We start from the raw sequence: 23,755 nt of genomic DNA on the forward strand, positions 1-23,755 counted from the left end.
GTAATAAATAGACATATTTTTATATATGCACTGAGTGGTTCTTTTCCATTTAACCTACACTACATGATTAGAACTGGTAAAACAAGCTGCTTAAAACTCCTTCAAGATAAGCCTGAAGGGTGCTCTCCACAGCTACCTCTTTGAGAGCTTTCTATGGTTATCAAAGACCACTAAAGCCACCATAAGGTTTGCTTGGATTAGTGCAAGGTGCCTCACTTAAATAAGTGTGAAACCATATACTAAGCCAGCCTGCTACAGTGGCCTTCTTCTCTGGTTGTGTACCTTTCCCTCTACAGGTTTAAAAATCCGTTGGGTCGCTGTTATGGGCAAATTTGATGTGCTGCTCAGCTTATGTCTGCCAAGGGGGCTACGTTGTTCCTGGTTTGCGTCTGATGACGAGAACAACTTGAAAAGCTGTTTTCCACCATAAGCCAAAGCCAGTGATCAAGGAAAATACTCCTAAAACGCATATGGCGATGATGACAGAGTACGCGCTGAGCGGTCATCTGTGCCTGTGCTGCTGCCTGCTAAAGAATAAAGAGGTGAATTCTTACGACGTGTGTGGTATCTTCACTTTTCGAGCAGCTTCAAATGGTTATGTAGTGGCTGGCTCTGGCCACGAAAACGCTTCACTGCAGACTGAAGCGGTCCATGCGTTCTCATCATTAGGGGCACACCAGGAACGACGTAGCCCCCTTGGCAGGCACAAGCTGAGCAGCACATCAAATGTGCCCATAACAGCGACCCAATGGATTTTTAAACATGTGAAGGAAAAGGTATAGCTTTTTCCACTATGGATTTTACTTACCTGAAACTAGTGTTACCAAGATGCACTGATGCACACACCCATAGGGGCGGGACTATGCCAACAAAAACGCGATTGCCAAACGATTTGGAAAGCTGTTTTCCACCATAAGCCAAAGCCAGTGATCAAGGGAAATTCTCCTGAAACACGTTTGGCGATGATGATAGAGTACGGGCTAGGAGGTCATCTTCGTCAGGGCTGCTGCCTGCTAAAGAATAAAGAGGTGAATTCTTACGTCATGTGTGGCGTCTTCACTTTTCGAGCAGCTTCAAATGGATATGTATATCTACATATATTTTCTTTCCAACCTCCTACTTATTTCAGAAGGAAAACGAAGCCTTGTGCGGTTTCAAAGAAATGTATTCTTAGCCACTTGTCAAATGCATTTCGAGTGCATTGCACCCTTGTTCACTGACAAGGAGATTTGAAATTTGCAGTAATTTAACTGCATTTCACATGTGATTAACAAAACTACAAAATTAGTGCATGTGAAAAAAGACTGGTAGTTTTTATCTTCAACACTGCATTGAGTTGACATTTAGAACACCTCTGCCAGTTATAACATAATGTTTAACATGACATTACTTTATAATACATATATAGTATATATAAATGCAATACTCACATATCCAAAACAATATTTGCTTATTGCGTTTTTTACATTGCCTTTGCTCAGAGTAACGCCCCAGGGGCATCACTGACTAGCATTCCTTCAATCAAGCCCAAGTGGGCATTTGTCAATTACATTTCTAGCGATAAAAAACCTACAACCACCAGTCCCCACAGTGTGTGATTAAAAACAATTCATATCTTGTTTCCGTAATTAAACTGCAATTTCTGAAAGAACTTATTCTTACAGATGCGTGTACAGATCTTCTTCCATGTTCAAACCTTCTGGCTGTTTCGAATTCAATTCTACAAGTTATCATGACTCAAGTCTCCTCAGTTTCTTTTCCCTATTCCCTCCCCTTGGGTTCTTCTCTACTGCATCTATCACATAATATGTTAGCCCTCGCACATTCTTATTATGGAACCTTTCAAAATGTTGTGCGACAGGATAGGATCTGTCTCCATTCTTTACTGCTCTCAAATGTTGGAGGATTCTTTTGTGTACCTCTAAAATTGTGCTGCCTACGTACCTCAAGCCGCAATATATATATATATATATATATATATATATATATATATATATATATATATATATATATATATATATATATATATATATATATATATAATATCTATGGTAATGTTATAGTTAGATATGATAATAAGATCTTGCATTAAAACATCTTGAAAATCACTGGGAAAAAAAAGATTAAAGTTAAGTTATAGTAGGTGTTAAATTAAATTAGAACTAAAGGTTAAAAAACAAAAAACTCCTGAAAATCGCTAGTTACAGTTTAGTGAACTAACTGTAGCTTGCACCCTGTCATGCACCCCTTATTATCCCATATTTTACAGCTCTCATTACATGTCAAATGACTTCATTTCACACCTAGTTAGAAAGGTAATCCGGCAAGTCAGTGCTCTTCCAACCTTCACTCCGTCCAAGATGCCCTCTGCCTGATTCCTGCAGTCTTAAGTTTGGTCTTTCTCTGGGATATTGTTTGGTTTTATAAATATAATCAAAGCAGTACCCTGTTGATACTTAAGGGGCACTTATAACATGGTAGTTGCTGGTTGGAGGATTAGAGTTGTGCAGTTTATTTCAGGCTTGTCTGTGGCCACTGATTATTGGGTCGGGCCCTCAGTTACTAGGAACCAGATACATTCTCTTCCAGCCTAAAATCACCAATCCATGAGGAAAGATTTGCCGAACAGGAATCAAAAGCAAGAAATTGATCAACTGCAAAATGGAGGTTAAAATGAAAAGAAGGCTCAACCATGAGCTGCAGTGTTATATCCCACCTATGTTCTCATGAGTAATGCTTTCCTTTTCAGTTTTGTCCAACGGATCTATCGCTTTCACCTCCCGACGCACGGAGAAGGGAGACACCGAAGACCAACAAGATCCGGATGTGGTGCAGCCTTACGCGGCCTACTCTCCTCCAGGCAACCCCAAGGTAAAGTTATAGTGCCATTGAGCTGGACCCCAAAAAAATCAATTATGTAACACCAGAAATGGTTTCTTGGCAAACTTGCCCTAGTCTCACCACTTGCCCGATTGACCTGTTAAAAGCATTTTCAGCTGGATTCAGCTGTGGCATATGGGTTTTTAGACATTGGACTCTACCGCTTAAATAAAAGTACCAAAAGTGAAAAATCAACACCATTAGACACCATAAAATTTCCGAGTTGTAACTGGAATCAGTTGGAGTTTTCTCCATAGAGGTGCAATAGATGTCTAAATACCTTCATGCCAGCAACCGAATCCAATAGACTTAATTTGTCATTAGCCATCTACATTTTCCGTGGGGGTGCTTCTCCTTCTGACAGGCCCCTGAAAAGGTGTATATTCAATAAGGAGCACAGAGGGAAAAGAAACCCAGGTCGCCCTACACTCAAAATTCATCCATACACCAAGACCTGGTCTCTGAGGTGTCTACTTTTCAATTACTACCTAAAAACGAATGCAAAATACTGTAGTTTTCTACTTTACATCGACTCCTCTTTCTCCTTTTTAGGTTTCGACTTTTGGCGAGGGGCGAAGCCCCTCCCAGTCGAAATCTTTTGATTTTAGTAGTGAGGTTAGGACAGCCTCTGTTTCCAATTGGCTAGCTCCATAAATGGAGGCTAGCCATTGGGAGGCAGAGGCTGTCAATCGCGCTTTCTCACGAAAACGCGATTCGGGGGCGTTTCTGGTGCTTTTTTTAAGCCCCGCCCCTTTGTCCCGGGCCGCGCTGCGATTGGCTGCCGGCCCGGGACACCACCGTGACGTCATCCCCTGGCCGGCCCGGGACCTGACTTGTTATATGGATGTGGCCTGTTTCCTTCATTGTCTGGAACATTGGTGTGATTATGGAAAAATTATATTCTGGGTGCTATTTTTTGTGTTTTTCATGTTGCTCACGTTTCTGGCAGCTAAGGAGGAAATTACACGGACATGGTTTCTGTCTTGCAACAAGCCGAGTTTTCAGAAATATGTCTTCTGATTCTAACCCAAAACACAAGCTGTGCTGATATGAAGCTTTGTTTTTCCAGACTCTCGAGCTGGGCTACTTGTTGGTAGTGGATGCAGTTCAATATGTTAACTGCATCTAAAACTGTATCTCGTGAGGAAGCTTTAATTTGTTCCCTCAGTAAGAGCCACGTGAGCAGCCATTGCATGGCTATGCTGCAAGTATAGTTGGTACCTATCTGCATGCACTTCAGTTCGGGTTTCACATCACTTGCTGACGTCTAACCTGACCCGTCTTCAGTGTGGCCACCATTAAAAAGAGCACCACCTCTCAGCGAGAACCTGTGCTGTGCACCACAGACCGGGTAAGCCATTCCCACTGGCCGTCAGTGCTGTCCATTGCTACTTCACTCACCCAGTGGCAGTCCTCACAGTATGTGGTGAGCGTCAGTCCTTCCTAGTCTCCCTAGCAGAAGGGACTAAACAGTGTTGCTGCAGTTAACATCAGTGGGAGCAGACTTCCGGTAATCAGAAATTGGGGCACTGTCTTTTGTTGCTGAATGTTCGTCTGAATAAATAAATGTCCATACACATTTCTCATTACTGTCAATTAGACGAATTTGCATAGTGTTTTCAAAAGCATTGCCGCATTTTAATTGGTTTTCTCTGAATCTGTGGAAATCAGTACTATGTTTGAGACGTGGTAATTTCTTGTAATTATGTAGTGAACGCAGAGCATAGTGAAGTCCTGAGACTGATATAGGGCTCATGATCGTATCCTCCTTTAGTTTGTGTTCGAACCTTTGACAGGTCTGCTAAACTAATTTGCGGGTGATCAAAGAGAAACGCCCATTTTCCTCTGTTTTCATTCCGTTTACCCCTATTGTTCATGATGCAGTACAACTTATCACCCCTATAGATTCAGAGGGTAGGCTACGGCTTTTTTAGCCATCTTAACTACATAGTAATTCTAGATTTGATTCACAGAGGTTTTTTTTGCAATGGTGGAAGGGATGGCTAAAAAGGCGTAGCCTACGCTTTTTTGCTAAGGCTGATCGCAGCACTAAGAGCTCTTGTCTTCCATGTAGATGTAGCGAATCAGAGCAGCCCTCGGAGCCTGCACGTGTGCGGTGCCTATCCAGCAAAAATGTAACAGGACTGCTTCAGCTTGGGTTCTCAGCTGAGCGGACCAGACTTTTGGCCGTTGAGTCTTCTCTTAGCAGAGCTGCCCGCATCATCCCGGAGCCAGCCTATGTTGGGAGAGGAGACGCTGAAAACATCACTTGTCCTCCCCTGACACGCGACTCTCCCTCACTCCCTTTATCATTTTCTATCTCACCATTTTGCCTCTCTCCCATTTTTCTCTCCCCCCTTTTTGTTTCTCGTTCTTTCACACTCCCTCCCTTTTTCTATCCCTCGCCCTCCCTCCCTTTTTCTATCCCTCTACCTCTTTCGCGTTCTCCCTCTCCCTTTCTCCTTCTCCATTTGTCCTGCTCCTTTAATTGTGATTTTCCTCTCTAATCTGGCCCCATCCCTCGGTCTCCCTTCTCTTTATTCTTTGTCCCTTTCTCTGCCCTTTCACTTCCCCCCCATCTCATTTAGCAGGAGGGGTGCACTCTGCGCAGTCCCAGACTCTTGCTTGCAGGTAGTGTGCTGCAGCACTGTGCAGTTTCAAGTAGGTCAGCACAGAGTATGCACAAATTTCGCTTGGGACAATGTAGGAATTATTAGGAAGATTGGTTTTTTTCCGTTTTAAATTGTAATTCTGAGGCTCGAACTAAAATAAAAGTATAAACAGGCATTTGAAATGCAATAGGTCTCGCATTTGCGAGAGTTTAAGCTGTTGGCTTTGTAAATGACAACACCTTTTATTTATCTGTTTTGATGATACATAAATAAAAGGCATTGTCATTTACAATGCCAATAGCTCAAACTCTTGTAAATGACAGACCTATTTCACTTCCAAGAAGCTGCCACCATTGTCCTGGGTTACTAGGATAGTGAAAGCGTGCATGGTGTGCTGAATGTTGCAGGAAAGCATTTTGTGTCTGCAGTAAGAGAAACTCATTAAAGATAATAGTGCTTACACACTAAATAAGACATACCGTGTAACAACAGAAGTAAAAGGGCCAGTCCTCATTGGAGGTTACAAATAAAGGCAAGGCGGTACTAGGGAGGGACTAACAAGCCTATTAACGATGCAGAAGCCAGCCTTTATAAAAGACAGTGTCACAAGCCAATGAAAAATATGGGCGGAGAGTTGGTGGAGCTTCATGTACATACTCTAATACAGCACGCCTCACAGAGCAGCGCCTGTGCCGCCCAGGCTCAACCTAATTAATGCTGATAGCAAGTAATAAAGACAGTATTGTGCTTAGCTAGTCTTAACAGGAACCCCATGAAATTGACAAACACTTAAATACTTTTCCTTTGGAAACCAGCATAGAAAGAACATTTATTTTGGCTTGGTGGATCTCTTTTCACTTTGGTCAGTAGCTTTTTGTGTGGCTTTACTTCAAGGCTGTTTTTACAAGTTTGCAGTAATTTGGGGTCAAACCAACTGTATTGTCCAGTCTTGCACCCATGGCAGCCAAGAACACAGAACAGGGGGCAGATGCATCATAGCAAGCTTGATATAATAACATATTCTATCTGGCATCTGTGCATCCTTTAGCTGAGCTCTACAAGTACAGAACAAAGTATTTTTTTTTTAAACCTGAGACTAGATTCTTTGTCTTACTGCCGAAGCACTTTAAGTGAATATGAGGTTGCATCCCTGCTTCATATATTACTATGAGATTCTTCTCAAAGTATGTAGTCCTGGATGGGCATTGAGTTAAAGTGTTTCTGTGTTCATGCCAAATTGGATCCAAATACGTTCACTATCATCTTATACAGTTGCAACAATTTTTATCTATGGTAATTTATATGGACTTAGTGGGTGGATGAAGTGTGTGTGTGTGTGTCTGTAGCTGTGTGTGTGTCTGCCATAGCACCCTTCTACAGCGCCTCAAAAACATCGGAATACAAGGAAAAGCACTGGAATGGATCACCTCGTTCCTCACCGGAAGAACCCAGAGAGTCCGCCTCCCACCATTCATCTCAGAGGCCACTGAAGTCATCTGCGGCGTACCCCAAGGGTCCTCACTCAGTCCCACCCTTTTCAACGTATACATGAGCCCCCTCGCGGCCATCGCATGCCAACACAACCTCAACATCATCTCCTACGCGGATGACACTCAACTGATCCTATCACTCACCAATGACCCTAGCACCGCCAAAATTAACCTACACGAAGGAATGAAAGAAGTAGCCGAATGGATGAAAGACAGCCGTCTGAAACTGAACTCACACAAAACAGAAGTCCTTATCTTAGGTACCTCCCCCTCTGCCTGGGACGACTCTTGGTGGCCAGAAGCCCTTGGAAAAGCACCCATCCCGACGGACCACGCACGGAACCTGGGCGTCATCCTGGATTCCTCACTTTCGATGAACAGACAAGTCAACGCCGTCTCTTCATCCTGCTTCAACATTCTTCGCATGCTCAAAAAAACATTTCGTTGGATCCCCACCGAAACTAGGAAAACGGTCACTCACGCTCTGGTCACGAGCCGACTGGACTACGGAAACACCCTCTACGCCGGTACTACCGCTAAACTCCAGAAAAAACTCCAACGAATCCAGAACGCTTCAGCCAGGCTCATATTAGACATCCCGCGTAAAGAACATATCTCTGGTCACCTGAAAAACCTCCACTGGCTCCCTGTCAATAAGAGGATCACTTTCCGGCTCCTAACCCACGTACACAAAGCACTCTACGAAATCGGACCCGAATGCCTCAACACACGACTGTCCTTCTACACCCCCTCCCGCCAGCTACGATCATCCAACCAAGCCCTTGCCACGGTACCTCGCATCAACAAAACCACCATGGGAGGTAGATCCTTCTCCTACCTGGCAGCCAAAACCTGGAACTCACTTCCCACTTACCTTCGCCTTACTCAGAACCACCTAGCATTCAGAAAGCATCTTAAAACGTGGATATTTGACAAGTAATTCCCCACCCCTCTTCAAGCGCCTTGAGACCCTCTGGGTATGTAGCGCGCTATATAAATTTTTTGACTTGACTTGACTTGTATGTGGCTCTGTGTATGTGTGTGTGGCTCTGTGTGTGTGTGTGGCTCTGCGTGTGGCTCTGTAGGTATGTATGTGTGTGGGACTCAGTGTGGGTCTGTGTGTTTGTGTGTTCCATTTGTGAGAGATTAAGCTATTGGCATTGTAAATGACAGTGACATTTATTTATCTATTTTCAAAACCAACACATAAATAAAAATGTTGTCATTTACAATGCCAATAGCTCTAACTTTTTCAAAGGCGAAACCGTTGCATTGAAAATGCTTGTTTATGAGGTAGCTGCAACACGTTTTCCGCCACATTTTTTCAACTGACAGTCCACCAACAGCTAAACACCAAAGTCTTTACAAATAGACTCTGTGTACATTACGCACCACATTGTTTTCCTGAGTAACCAGGAAGACATAGTGAAAACCACAAAAATGTTTGTGAACAACATACATTTTTTTGAAAAGAACAAAATGACCCCTCACGTGAGCACCACCAATGGGGTCACTGGTAGGTACTCACCAGTTGTGCCCATGTTTATCATCATCGGTGGTCAATTTGTTCAAAAGAAAAAGGAAAAGTGTCCAAACAAAACTAAACAACTTTGGTGCAGTGAAGCGAACAGATCACATTACAAGTTGTGACCAAATGTGATTAAAATTGACATACACACTCCTATCACAATCACTTTATTATTTACTGAGTGTGTTCTGTCAAATTAAAATAGGCAGGTTGCTATTCATGCATACCATTCCCAACGCCTGAAAAAGTGTGACTGAAAATGCTGACCCCTAGAGGGAAACTTGCCACAACTCCTGCTCTTGTGTGCCTAGCAGCAGAGATCGGTCACCAAAGATTCCACACTGATAAGAATTTGTACTCGTGGTACTACTCAACTGAGAAGACTTTACATTTTGTAGTTTAAAATCATTAATTCAGCTCTGAAAAGGTTTCTTCCACCATTGTCGCCAGTCCCTGTGGTGAAGGGTACATGCCATGAAACATTGCAAGTGCCACGTAAGAGCTGTGAGAGAGAGATCTGGCCTGTGCCACCTCACGGGTGCCCAATGCTAGAATTTCGAGTTTCAGACAGTTTTTGGAGGGTCTGAATCTGGGCCACCTGTCAAGGAATGAAGATCCGTCAGGGGAGTGATGTAGTGTCAAGTTAATGATTTAGAGTCATATTAAAAAACAATTATGTAGTCTATGCATACCTACCCTTCTTTCCTTGTTGAGACCTCTCCTGGGTCTTTGCATCTGTGGTTGTGAAGATCTCAATAACCCCCGTCAGACCATTGCCTCTGAGCATACATACCCCACGCTAAGACAGGAGAAGTTGTTACCCTGTGTAGGTTTGTGTTGTTCGACATCTGTTTTTTTTGCCGAATAAATAGGAATGGTGTGCTGCTAAGGGCATGCATAAATACCACTGGGCCCTAAGTAAGAAACCGTTGGATTTTAGTTTTCTTGTTACCACTGATGAGACATGAAAAAGTCTTTTTGTACTATATTTTGTCTCAGCTCACCAAGTTAGTTGAGTAGAAGATAAAACACCGCCTAGAAGCCTCTTCACATATTTAGGTTGAATTTCTCATTGCCTTCTCCCTCACAATTCAGTTATTTTGTTATAGTACTTTGGATCAGCAAATGCTGGCAGTCCAAGGCAATTTACATCTTGAGAAGAATTTGATAGCTCCCATTACCGCCCCATCTCCTCATTATGCTATAGAAATCTTAGGTGAAGGCGTGGATGAGGGTTACCAAGGGAGATGCCACAGGTTCCTCTCACAATGGCAACAAGTTAATGGGGCTGCAGATGGCGACCCTCCTGTGGGCTGATGCTAAACAAAATCCCCCTTTTTCCCAAGCTTAGTGTCACATGTCTATTTGTTTTGTACATAGTGTACTGTCAATATCATCAATCACTATATGTCACTATTTTCACCACAGTCACGTAGTCCTCACTATAATTGAATTTGTAAAGCGTGACAGCCTTAAACATTTTGATATCTAATTTTGAATACAATATTGAAATTCAAATTGTGGTGTGTGTTATTTAATTTATTGATACATGTGTTGTAAATAAGTCTCTACTCCTTGAGCACTCTAAGCAATTGAGAATCCCCGCCAGAACCAATTGTTTTACCTAATACGTATACCCAGGTTCTGAGGGACACCGGGTTACCCCATTATTTTTACTGTTATGCATCACTTAATCCGTTTTTTTACCAGAAACCGAAGAAGAGTGATCAGAGCAGACAAAATGGGTTCTCTGCATTTCATGCCAGGTACGAATCTTGCTGTGAAATTCAGGATACGCTGAGGTTTGTGGATCAAGTAACCAGGAAGTCCTAGGTAGACAGAGTTACAGTAGTCCATCCGAGCAGAAATGAAAGAGTGCAGGATCTTGATTTGATGTGAAAAAGAAAATAGATGAAGGATGCCTCTTAGCATAGCTGAAAAAGACAAGCCTTTACTTTTGCGGATATCTGTGCTGAACATCTCAAACCGTCTTTAACTATTCAGCAGAGAGACTATGCTGTGCATGAGCTGATGGATTCAGCTTTTCTGCATGAATTATGCACCCAGTTTGCCTCTCCCATAGCTGCTGACTGATGTCCACTAGGTGAATGCCTGCTCTTATCTAATCTTATCTAGATGTGCGCTTCTAAATAGCATTGCATTTATCAATCAGTGTTCTCTTTGGTCTACAGAGTGTCATTAGTGTTGATATACACCTTGACGTGATCAATAAAACCATCAGATGAGGTTCAAAGATCAGGGCTGGTAAGAAACAGACCATACCTTCAAAGAGTATCGCCACAGGAATCCGCAAGGCACACCTAAGTGAGAGTTGAGGACAGAGATGTAGAGAGTGGCGGTCTCTCAGGAAAAACATTGGAGGCATGTTAGTGTGGGAAATGATGATCACCACATTGAAACATATGAGAATAATATTAATGGAATGGGCAGCTTGAGATTAGTTTGTGTTTTGGTTCTGTGAGAGGTGTCAGGCAGCTGGGAATGTTGGCAGGGGACCTTTATGATGAAATGCTGTGGGGTTTTAAGATAAGCAGTATGAGGTCTTCTTCATGGAGTTGTTTGTCTGCTCCTTCCAGGGAGTTAACTTCATTGACAAGATTGCCATTTATGTTTTTTGGGCCATTTACTTTGTTTGTTTTCTTACTTGATCAGTGGGGTGTGGCAAATGATCAAACCAGGCCTGCTTTCTTCCTCCCTTCTCTCTTCCCATTCATTTTTCTCCTACTCTACCTCTTCCCCCCCTCTGTGCTTTCTGCAGGGAAACTTGGGTAGCAGGAAAAAACGTCACAAGCACTAAGAACGGCCCTGGACCTTAAAAAACAACATACTTCGGTGGCTCCAACCCACCAGGGAAATCACTAACGGGATAGATAAATGGGCAGTCTGGTTGTGTTGGTCATCAAAGATAGGCAGTTTTGTTAGTGGACTGCCACCCTAGATGGTGTGAGATATGTTTTGGCCTGATACCAACAATGTTAATATTTCTTTTCAGATGGCATTTTCTAGGGAAGGGTCCACTATGCCCATACTGTACAAACTGAGGGTCTGGAATTAATCATTACAAGCTGCTCTGGATACTCTCAAGCCAGCAGTCAGTTTGAGCGTTTTAAGTGAAATCTTAAGAAATGTGTGGTGCCTGTGTCAGAAGATTGAGGTCTAATCCAGATCTGACCTCCTTCAGGAAGCATCTGAAAACTCACCTGTTCAATAAATAAACCCCTCTCTCTTTCTGTGGCAATTGGTCTGCTGCTTAGACCATCTTGCAAACTTCAGCGCTTGGACGCCTCCGGGCAACTATTCTTGCTTTACAAAACGTATTTTCATTTCATTTCAAGATAATATAGATTTCAGGATGCCTTGTGGGTCTACCAGAACACACCCATATTTCTACAGGTCATTCATTCACTGTTGGTACTTTGAGGGGTACAAATACTATTGGCACATTATGGGGGGGGATTGAAAGCATGAAATGGCCAGGAAGGGCGAAGGTATGGGAATCTAGTGTGAGTAATGGGGAAGGGATGAAACCGAGACTAAGCACGTGGGGGAAGAATAATAGCAGAAGAGCAAAGGCGTATAGTATTGTGTTTGTTTATGTGGTAAGGCTGAGGAGGCGGTATAGATCAGAAAGGTCGTTACCGTGTTATTGAATCTTTATTAAAATCTTGCAGGTAGAAAAAGAAGAAACAAAGTCTCCATAATTATACTGAACTGGTGACGTGCACCTCTGTTTGACGTTCAGCAACATGGGTTTTCAACAAATTCCTGGTGGTCTCTTATACTCAGTGACTCAAATAACGCATGAGCCAGTTGTCAAAAATAGTACCCAGGTTTTATATTGTTATAAAAACATTATACAGGTTAAAGAGTCACACGTCACAGATTTCCAAGAGTGTTGAAGGATCCACTGAGTGTTCCTGGACACAAAGCAATGAATTCAACACACTGCAGTTAATGGTCTCAGTGCTTAACTTGTGCGAGTGGTTGCAGGTGGTGAATGTCTGCACTCATATCTAGGAACCAGGGTTTATTTTTCATCAGATGTTGACCAGGGGAAGAGAGAGAAAGCTAGAAAACGGACAAAGGGTGTGCAGAAAGATGATGAAACAAGCATTTACAATGCAATGGTCTCGTCTTTGTTAAAGTTAAAGCTATTGGCATTGCAAATGTCCTTTTTTTCATTTATTGTTTTTTGTTTAAACCAATAAATATATGGTATTGTCATTTACAATGGCAATAAGTAAGCATTAGAGAGTAGTAGAGAGTAATAGCTTAATCTCTTGCAAATGCGAGACCTATTGCATTTGCACCCACACACACAGCCACACACACACACACAAAACCCCACACACAGAGCCACACACACACACACAGCCACACACACAGAGCCACACACACACACACAGAGCCACACACACACACAGAGCCACACACACAAAAACAGAGCCACACACACACAGAGCCACACACACACAGAGCCACACACACGCTAGCTCTAAAGTAATTGAAGTGCTGATCTTCTATACCTAGTTTTCTTATTTGTTTTATATCTCACATTGACGTACATGCACTTGTATTGTCAGAACTGTCTCCAGCTAAGACCAGTCAACAGTTTTACATGATTATATTCTTTCACATGCGGAACTACTCGAATAGATTATACTACATATTTGTGATAGGCCATACCCGTGTAAGTTTTACCCAACCATGTTTATTTTATGTATCCACCCATGCTCCATTTTTTGCAATCGATTTTAGAGCACAACCAGGGAACAGAGGCAAGAAAAACAAGCATAATCAGGGGCCAGAGGCAAGAAAAGCGAGCACAACCAGGGAACAGAGGCAAGAAAAGCGAGCATGGCCAGGGAACAGAGGCTTGAAAAGCGAGCACAACCAGGGGGCAGAGGCAAGAAAAGCAAGCAAAACCAGAGAACAGAGGCAAGAAAAAACTAGCACAATCAGGGAACAGAGGCAAGAGAAAAATTGAAAATTGTAACCCAAAATACTAATTCCAAGTGGGTTAGATAGTTATAAAATACAAAGTGTTAAGAGTTTCTTTAGCAGGACCAGCATTATCACCAGAAGGTCCTGGCGGTGTGCAGGAATGGGTGATATTTGATGTAATATCATAGGGAAAAGGCTCAGATTGCCTGTCTGTCCTGAATAAAGTATAGGTGTGTAGGCCAAGTCCTTTGAATCAACAGCATCAAGATAGTTGTCAATCTTAAACTGGGTAAAGTTTGGATGGATGTGTTAAGACTAATAGCCCACATTTATTGGGAATGTATTGGGGAAACGTTGAATCCTAAGGTGTATTAACTCAATAAACTGAATAAATAGCAATTTAAAGACGTCCAGGATTGGATCTTTGTTGTCATGGATTTAAGGGGGTAGGGTTTAACTCAACTATAAGATGGGGAAGAATCAGAAGTACTTGGTCCCATCGCCTCACGAGATCTGGGGTAGTGAAATAAGTAAGCCCATGAGCCATTGTCTAGTAAGGTTTATTACTTGAAAATGATTAGCAGGTGAATTCATTTTTGGAGTAGATTGCCAGCTGAAGAAAAACCATAGGTATCCCACAAGATATAAACACAACCAACACCCCTTGTGATATAAAGAAATAAGGAATGGGAAGGAAGAGAAAGATTTTAGTCCACAAATGGAAGTGGTCTGGGGACTAAAAGCCTTCAATCAAAGGTCTTAGGTGGCTACTCTCCATCCAAGTAAACACTTTAAAGTCACACAGTGCCTTATTTGTGCAAAGGATCAGAGGAAGGAAGGGCATACAGTCTAGCAAAATATTGGGGGACGGTATCGTGCATGGGCCAGTCTTTGGAGGTAGCCGGGAGTTGAATTCATCACGATCACAGAAATAAGTTTGCAGTTTGCCACCAACAGTAGCAGTAAAAAATATTGCAGGCAAAATTCCTGGTGTTATGTGAAAAATCAGGAGGGGGTGGATCTGGGTGCTATAGACGTTTGATGGACTGAAGGCCATGAAGCAATTTCTTCTGGCTTAAATTCCATCATGGAATTGATTTCGAAGGCAGATGATGGCTAAAGTTCATCACTGGTAGTGATTCGTGGGACATGTATAGTTGGGAAGGGGGTGTCTAAGATCTATTATTGCATCAAAAAATAAAAAAAATAAAAAGGACTAATAGTCATTGGAAACGTTCTGCACCCAAAGTCTTACACACCCAATAGCCATAGTGGAGTAAAACCTTACGGAAGAGGGGGTTGCATCAGTTATAAATAGGAGAGAATAGGGCACATGTCCATCAGCACTGTGAGGTTCAGGGCTAATTTCAGGTGGTGTTAGGCCCGGGCTTCGCTGTATCAATGAAGGTCTCTGAAAGGCAGAAGTGTACCAAGGTCCAGTTTAGGAAGAGAATAGGAGCATGAAAATCAGTAGGAGAGATTAGATAACTAAAAGTGTATGGAAGATGACAGTATGGTCCATCCTCAATTGAAGAGATCTGGGAAGTTTCACACATAGAAATAGTGGGGTTAATGTTAATAACGTTTGTAAGACGCCTTGTGGGATATCAAAGAAAGGTTCAGCTGGAAATATGTCCCATCACTTAAGAGATTCATTGTTCTAATGGCACAACCAAATTAAAATGCCACAGAGGCAGTCTAGACCATTATTGAAAGCGGTAATGGATGTATAAAATGTCCCCATCACTGAAAGAGATAATGGACGCTAAGACTACCCTAAAAAATGAGGGCAATGTAATTTCAAGGAACATAGTTGGTTTGGGTAAAGACAAGCCAACTAGAAAAAGTATTGAGAGGTACACTCTTCATATCACTTGAAGAGAATTATTGGGGCGGAGGTCCACTGATGGAAGATGTATCAGGCCATTATCCATCATCTGAAAAGGTTAGTTGAGGCTAAGAACCAATAACACTGAAAGAAATTGTGTATGTTGCTGGGGGAGGCCCTGACCTATGTTATAAGAGGAAGCCGCATAAAGTGGCAAATAGTAGATACAAATGAGGAATGCAGTGATGGGAGTCGATGTTTAGGAAACTTGAACTTCAGAAGAGGCCTGGGGAAGAAATGCCACCCATTATAATGGACTGTGATGCTTCAAACCATCAGGTTTCAAGACTTCTTTGTAAGAAAGAGGGAGTAGGAACTACCTGTGTAAAGAGTTAGACGGGAGAGGTCGCTAAGCTTAATCATGACTGAAAGTTGTCAAGTGTTAAAGGTCATCGTCATAAAAATGGTCCACTAATACTTCCTCTGTACACAGGCTAAAGGGAGTGAGGGCAGTCACAAGTGAGGATGTTCTAATTTCTGTCAAAACATTACAAGTTCAAATTAATGGGAAGCCTGGGGGGAGCAATGATCACAAATGGGACGGTCGAAAGAGGGAACAGCTTACCATAACAAGCTACTCGGGGCATATTAAGATACATCATCATTAGAAGAGATTAAGGGAACAGGTGATGGGTCCAGAGCAGGGTGGGTTAAAATCCAAGACTCAAAGTGGTAGCTGCAGTAATCAGCAATCACCACTGGATGTAGTCGGGATGTTGGAAGAGAATGTAAAGCTGACTTCCTAGCCTACTAATAATTTCCACTAGCGCGGGAATGTTTGAGTGCTGATGTGTAAAATTGGGGTATTTAACTTTATTAGTGTGGAAGTTTTCGTACGGGACACATCTGGAGTTTCGTTCGCCCTCTTTGAAGGTAGCCATCTGGTAGCAAGTCTTGATCGTGAGCAACAGGAGACGTTTCAAGATTAAAAGAGTTATGATAGGACATCAGTGATGCAAGAAGCATAATGGGGGCTCTTGCTCCATCGTCAAATCAAGCAAACAGCTCTTGCTCTCACTTGGGGGAGACAGGTTAACTATTTCACAGACAATACAGTATATTGCATTCAGAAAAAAGGGTAAGTAAATAAAAAATAATCACTTTAAACATCCTGAACGTCAGCAATCCCGCCATGCTTCCGGCCGCAAGCATTATCTACACAGGGGATCCCTCTCTCTGCAGGGAGGGGGCCTCGCCGCCAACCCCAGGCCTCGGGAGGACGAGGCTGCAAACAGCCGCTGCACAGAGGATACAAAAGAACAGTGTTTCAATGGCAGCAGCCTTAGCCGCCCGCTACCCCTCCCCACAGGCCCCGCTAGGGGCACAGGCGGCATCGTCGACCCCTCCCCACCATCTCTCGGCGGCCCCGGGAGCCCCCCACCCGCTCCCTGGGGCCTACCTTTCCCTCCCGCAACCCGTCTCACCCCAGGGCCCTGAGCCTCCGGTCGCCCCACTCACCCATCCCTGACGGCTCAAGGGCCCACCTAGTCGTGGATCGGGCGGCCTGGGGCTCGCGCTGGAACTCTTGTTCGCTAGGCCGCAAGAACACAGACAGAACAGGCAGGCAGAGCGTGGCGGCCGTCGGAAGGGGGGGTGCGGGGTCACGTGACACACCCTCGAGCACGGCTGTACAGCACGAGCCAGCACAGACAAATCTCCCACAACCATCGAGTCAGAAGGAGGGCGGGGGAAAGACTGTCCTTCACGCAAGTTCACAACGTGGCGCGAAGAAAGATCACGAGTGGCACAGCGCACCTCTCCGCAGGAAGTCAGCTGTGACGTAGTTGCGAAGAACACAGACGACAGACTACGGTAGCACAGCTTAGTGCAAAATGATTAGTCTATTGTGCTGCATTTTCCGCACAGGTGCTTCCTGGTGTGATTGCCGTTTGAAGTTCATTCACTCAAGGATACTTAGGATAGGCTGAAAGACAGACACAAAATGATATGAATGTGGATACATTTTATGGTAGGTAATGGTAGAGTACTTTGAATGTATGGATCAACTAAAATAGTACGTATATTACGGTTAAGTTATAAAATCTCATGGATACGCACACAGCCTTCACGTGGGTAAATTAATTACAAAACAGCTGAGCGTGTTTATCAACACACCAGAGTGTAAAAGCAGCCACAAATTCCCGCGCGTCCAGCAGCAGGAGTCTGTAAGCCCTGTCCTTTTCAGACTGGGGTCGTGTTTTTGTTGATTGAATGATGACATCACGGAGAGAAAGAAACGAAAAAACACACCCCCAATCCGAAAAAGACGGGGCTTAAATTGACAGACAAACCTCTTCTCCAATGGCTGGCCGCCGTTTAGGAAGCCAGCCAATGGAGAAGCCCCACTACTAGAAAACACCAAATCATGCCAGCGTGACTGCGCAAGCGCAGCCTATGCTAGCCGAGACCTAAAATTAAGAAAGGGAGAAGGCGGTGGTGAAGACGAACCTGCAAGAGTTAGTTAGAGTGAGTTAAAAAGACAAACAGGTGGAAGAAAGAGGTATGAGGTGGAATCAACAATAAGCAGCCTAGTTGTTCAGCAACCAGGCGTTCGGACCTCCAGCGGTGGACACCTAAGAAAAACTTTCGCCCCTGGGTTTCCCTTTTAAAGATTAAGCAATTTGTGATCTTTGATCTGAACAGATTACAGGAGGAGCACAAAGTATGCACACAAGTTCTCTTCTGATCGTGGTGTTTTGTACATGTACTGACAATTTCATTGTCATGCGAAAGATCTGTTTGTCTTGGGTCTAAGTGGTTTTGTTCTATTTCTGTAAATAACTGTCTGTTCTTGAAGTGGTGACATATCGTTCCTAAGTTGTAGCTTGACTTTATGGGTGGTACCAGGAACCTGAGAATATTGATGGTAGTCCTGTAATATTGAATGTCCCTCTTCTTCATTAAGTGTTTGGAGATCGTTGTCCTGGGGTAAGAGAGATGTGACTGGTTACTTTTAATGCAGTGTCTTCTGCTTCACTTCGGGCAAGGTCACGTGAGATATGCTCCATTAAAGTGTATGAATACACTGATGTAAGAAGGATTGGCACTCTGTTGACATGTAGGAACACACTGAGGTAAGAAGGGGTGGTGCATCATTGCAGTGTATGAATACATTGATGTAGGAAGGTGTGGTGCATCATTGCTGTGTATGAATACATTGATGTAGGAAGGGGTGGTGCATCATTGTAGTGTATGAATACATTGATGTAGGAAGGTGTGGTGCATCATTGCAGTGTATGAATACATTGATGTAGGAAGGTGTGGTGCATCGTTGCAGGGTATGAATACATTTATGTAAGAAGGGGTGGTGCATCGTTGCAGTGTATGAATACATTGATGTAGGAAGGAGTGGCTCATAGTTGCAGTTTATGAATACATTGATGTAAGAAGGAGTGGCGCATTGTTGCAGTGTATGAATACATTGATGTAAGAAGGAGTGGCGCATGGTTGCAGTGTATGAATAGATTGATGTAGTAAGGTGTGGCTCATTGTTGCAGTGTATGAATACATTGATGTAGGAAGGAGTGGCTCATCATTGCAGTGTATGAATACATTGATGTAGGAAGGAGTGGCGCATTGTTGCAGTGTATGAATACATTGATGTAGGGAGGAGTGGCTCATCATTGCAGTGTATGAATACATTGATGTAGGAAGGAGTGGTACTCCATGGAAGTGCAGGGATACATTGATGTAGGAAGGAGTGGTGCATCATTGCAGTGTATGAATACATTGATGTAGGAAGGAGTGGCGCATCAGGGCAGTGTATGAATACATTGATGTAGGAGGGAGTGGCACATTGTTGCAGTGTATGAATACATTGATACAGGAAAGAGTGGCGCATCGTTGCAGTATATGAATACATTGATGCAGGAAGGAGTAGCGCATTGTTGCAGTGTATGAATACATTGATGTAGGAAGAGTGGTGCATCATTGCAGTGTATGAATACATTGTGTTAGGAAGGGGTGGTGCATCATTGCAGTGTATGAATACATTGATGTAGGAAGGAGTGGCTCATCATTGCAGTGTATGAATACATTGATGTAGGAAGGAGTGGTACTCCATTGAAGTGCAGGGATACATTGATGTAGGAAGGAGTGGTGCATCATTGCAGTGTATGAATACATTGATGTAGGAAGGAGTGGCGCATCAGGGCAGTGTATGAAAACATTGATGTAGGAAGGAGTTGCGCATCGTTGTAGTGTATGAATACATTGATGTAGGAAAGAGTGGCTCATTGTTGCAGTGTTTGAATACATTGATGTGGGAAGGAGTGGCGCATCGTTGCAGTGTATGAATACATTGATGTAGGAAGGAGTGGCTCATCATTGCAGTGTATCAATACATTGATGTAGGAAGGAGTGGTACTCCATTGAAGTGCAGGGCTACATTTATGTAGGAAGGAGTGGTGCATCAGGGCAGTGTATGAATACATTGATGTAGGAAGGAGTGGCGCATTGTTGCAGTGTATGAATACATTGATGTAGGAAGGAGTGGCGCATTGTTGCAGTGTATGAATACATTGATGCAGGAAAGAGTGGCGCCTAGTTGCAGTGTATGAATACATTGATGTAGGAAGGAGTGGCTCATCGTTGCAGTGTATGAATACATTGATGTAGGAAGGAGTGGTGCATCGTTGCAGTGTATGAATACATTGATGTAGGAAGGAGTGGCACATCGTTGCAGTGTATGAATACATTGATGTAGGAAGGTGTGGTGCATCGTTGCAGTGTATGAATACATTGATGTAGGAAGGAGTGGCTCATCGTTGCAGTGTAGGAATACATTGATGTAGGAAGGAGTGGCACATTGTTGCAGTGTATGAATACATTGATGAAGGAAAGAGTGGTGCATAGTTGCAGTGTATACATATATTGATGCAGAAAGGAGTGGCACATCGTTGCAGTGTATGAATACATTGATGTAGGAAGGAGTGGCTCATCGTTGCAGTGTATGAATACATTGATGTAGGAAGGAGTGGTGCATCATTGCAGTGTATGAATACATTTATTTAGGAATGAGTGGCGCATCGTTGCAGTGTATGAATACATTGATGTAGGAAGGAGTGGCGCATCGTTGCAGTGTATGAATATATTGATATAGGAAGGAGTGGCGCATCATAGCAGTGTATGAATACATTGATGTAGGAAGGAGTGCCACTCAATTGAATCGGTAGCAGTGTCTGGAATTAGTGATATAAGAAAGAGTGGTCCTCGACTGAAGTTTCTGGATTGGGGTTTGTGGGTAGAAGCGTCTGAACACAGTGATGTTGGAAGGAGTGCTATTACATTGAAGTCTCTGAGTTCATTGATGTGGAAAGGCTCCATTAAAGTGTGTCTAAGAGCGCCTTATCGCAGAAAGCTAACCATGCCTTCGCCCAGCTGTAAATTATAAATGAATCATGTTCGAGGTATTTCCTTCTCCATTGCTTAAAATGGGGCAGTTCATTCTGTGACGTGCCCTTGACTTTGGTTGGAAATGGTCTATGTTTTGTTTCCTTCAGGGAAAGCTTGTGTACGCAAACCAAGGGAAGACCAGTGACTACCAAGAACTTGTTAACAAAGGCATCAATTTGGCAGGCACCATTGCCATTGTCCGCTACGGAGGGGCAGGCCGGAGCGCAAAGGTAAGGCCGAGGGTAATCTGCTCACTTCTAAAATCACAAGGGTGGAAAAGGAGGGGCAAAAATACTTGGAGGAGAAGAGAAAGAAATTGTGAGGAAAAGATGGCAACAGTAGTACGGATGTCAGAGGGAGCACTAATGAGAACGGTGATGGAGTTGAAGGGAAGAAAAGTGAAGAGGGAATTGAAGAGGAGACACAATTGAAGGGCTTGAGATCATCAGCATCTGTGATTTTGCAATGAAGCAGCATTAAAGATCAAACACACAGGAACTGGAGGAGGGTTTAAGAGTCTTCTTCCGTCCCAGTTACAGTATCCTCCAGAATAGCGCTTTGAGAGTGACAGTGTCCTCCAGAATAGTGCTTTTAGAGTGACATAACTGCATTGAAAGCTAAGAAAATTATAATGAACAAAAATAATGATAACCTATTTTTTACTCTACACTACTTCAACCGCCACCGCAGTGTCAAGTTAAATATATATTTACTATTCTCAATCACCAACTTGTTTCTGGATCTTGCCTACCAGACACTGCAAATTATCTAGTTTGAAAAACACCAGTTGTCAGCTTACAGGAGGCTTAGAGCCCACCCTTCGCTTGCCATTGGTTGGCTTTATTGTCACTCTGCATTATTTGCTTTTTACTTGCTTTTTAGGTCTCGACTGACCCAGCGCATGCGCTGGTCTGGCGAGACTTTTAGTAAGGGCTTCAAAAAATGCTACCGTGGCCGGCCTACATCTTGCGTGCATGTGCTCGTGCTTACGAGCAGAGGCGCCATATGGCTTTCCTCGTCATGCTCATTAAGCGCATCGCTGTGAGCCAGTTTGACTTTTTCTTTGCTTTTGCTATGATCGTAGCACCTGCGCTTTACTTTTAACCTTAAAAGTAAAGCGTGGGTGCCGCTACAATTTCTAGATTGAGAACTGTTAAAAAAAGACTCAAAGACATGTTCATTGTTATTTTTTTAATAAAACTTTTTTACATTTTTCATGACAATCCCTTCTACTAAACATCATACTTTATAACTGAATCACATATACAATGAAATATATATGTTGATGTGCTGACTTCTTCCAAGTCATATAGTCCCACTTTTTATATTTTGGTAGTGTGGCCTGACATGACATGATTGATGACAACATTGTGAGTTTCAGTAGTTTTAATAGTTTAAAACAGTATGTATTAACTGGCATTTTCACCTAACTATAACATTTATATAACATATGCATAACATATGTGTGCTCAAGACAGTGTGATTTTACGTGCTATCTGGAAGTGTGGACATTGGAGATTTTTTTCCACAATGCCATTTTTTGAACTTGCGGCCCCTCTAATGACTCATTACTGTACTTGTTTGTTTGTTTGTTGTAATGTCGATGACATCTACATGTGGGACGTTTTTGCATTTATTTCAATGCCATTTGGCAAAGCCAAATGGGGGGATTCTGGGCCATGTAGTTCTTGCTACAGTAGCAGCGTTTACTTGGAGGGTCTAAAGAGCACTTAGTTTGTGCATTTAAGCCTCAGGGATCTGCTACCGAGCCCTAGAATTCTGTAAACTAGTTCCTGATTGTTACGGCATTTGAGAGCAACATGATTGTCTGCTTTGTGGGCTGTGGGTCTATTATTCGGAAATAGTGTTCCTTCTAGCATTGCAGAAATGTGGGATCCTCACATGTGTATGAATTCATTCATTTCTTCACACTTTTTTTTAATTATGGTTCATTATAATTGAGGATTGTGTGGGCCACACGATTTTGGGAGCTTTGGCGCCACCTTTTGGTTGCCTTTTTAAGCATCTGGAATTATCATCTCGACATACTCATCCTCCGGGCAGAGAACATACACAATTATATATATATATATATATATATATATATATATATATATATATATATATATATATATATATATATATATATATATATATGTATATATATATATATATATATATATTCACTGAAAAAACCATTGGTTATAGACCATATATAGTTAGGAATTTGCATTTACAAAACCTTATTTTACTCGCATAAAACCATTGAAATTCCATATATAGTTAGATGCACTAACTATATATCGCGCACCCGCAATCCACTGCTGATGATGTCACATATTACATCATTCATGACATGGTTAGTGACATCACTGATGACATCACTGATGACATCTCAAATGACATCACTGATGACAACATCCAGTGACTGTATGTTTCTGTAAAGTTAAAATGTGTCTTACATATTGAAGAATGAGTGGATGTATAAGTGTCTGGAAGAAGGATTTAGTAGGTGCATGACTGACTGTATGAGAGAATGATTAAATGTGTCTTAATGAGTGCATGGGTTAGTGACTAAACTATCTTAATTTGTGCATCATTATATCTGTTGTTCTACAAACTGCTGCATGTGTTGATCAGTAGCTATATGAATAACTGTATGGGTTATTGATTGGTTGTCCAAGTATTTGTATGGGACACTGAGTGTGTGTGTATGGGTAGCTGGGAGGTGTGTGACTCTGTACATAGATGTGTGAGTAGTTGATTCACTATATGTATGGGTTCAAAACTGCATGTGGAAACAGCTGTATGGGCGGATGACTGTGTGCATTAGTGTATTAGTGAGTGAATGGATATCTCAGTGCTACATGTCAAAGTAAGTACATATGTAAAACACAGTACATGTGAGAGTTGACATATATAAATAACTGTGCATAAGAGCCAGTGAATGTGTGAGTGGCTGTATGGATCATTGTGAACTTGTATCAGGGATTGTATA

At 42.6% G+C, this 23,755-nt stretch overlaps 1 protein-coding gene across 1 annotated transcript in view; it reads left to right on the forward strand.

Moving 5' to 3' along the window:
* NAALADL1 (N-acetylated alpha-linked acidic dipeptidase like 1) overlaps positions 1-23,755 on the forward strand; it is a 274,450-nt gene that overhangs the window by 82,249 nt on the left and 168,446 nt on the right. Inside the window, exons 3-4 of the mRNA XM_086938510.1 lie at positions 2,750-2,871; positions 20,865-20,987. Of these exons, the coding sequence (XP_086794636.1) occupies positions 2,750-2,871; positions 20,865-20,987 (245 nt within the window). The remainder of the gene's footprint in view (positions 1-2,749; positions 2,872-20,864; positions 20,988-23,755) is intronic.

Source organism: Lissotriton vulgaris, chromosome 9 (assembly GCF_964263255.1).
Source record: "Lissotriton vulgaris chromosome 9, aLisVul1.2, whole genome shotgun sequence".
In the NCBI taxonomy this organism is placed as follows: domain Eukaryota; kingdom Metazoa; phylum Chordata; class Amphibia; order Caudata; family Salamandridae; genus Lissotriton; species Lissotriton vulgaris.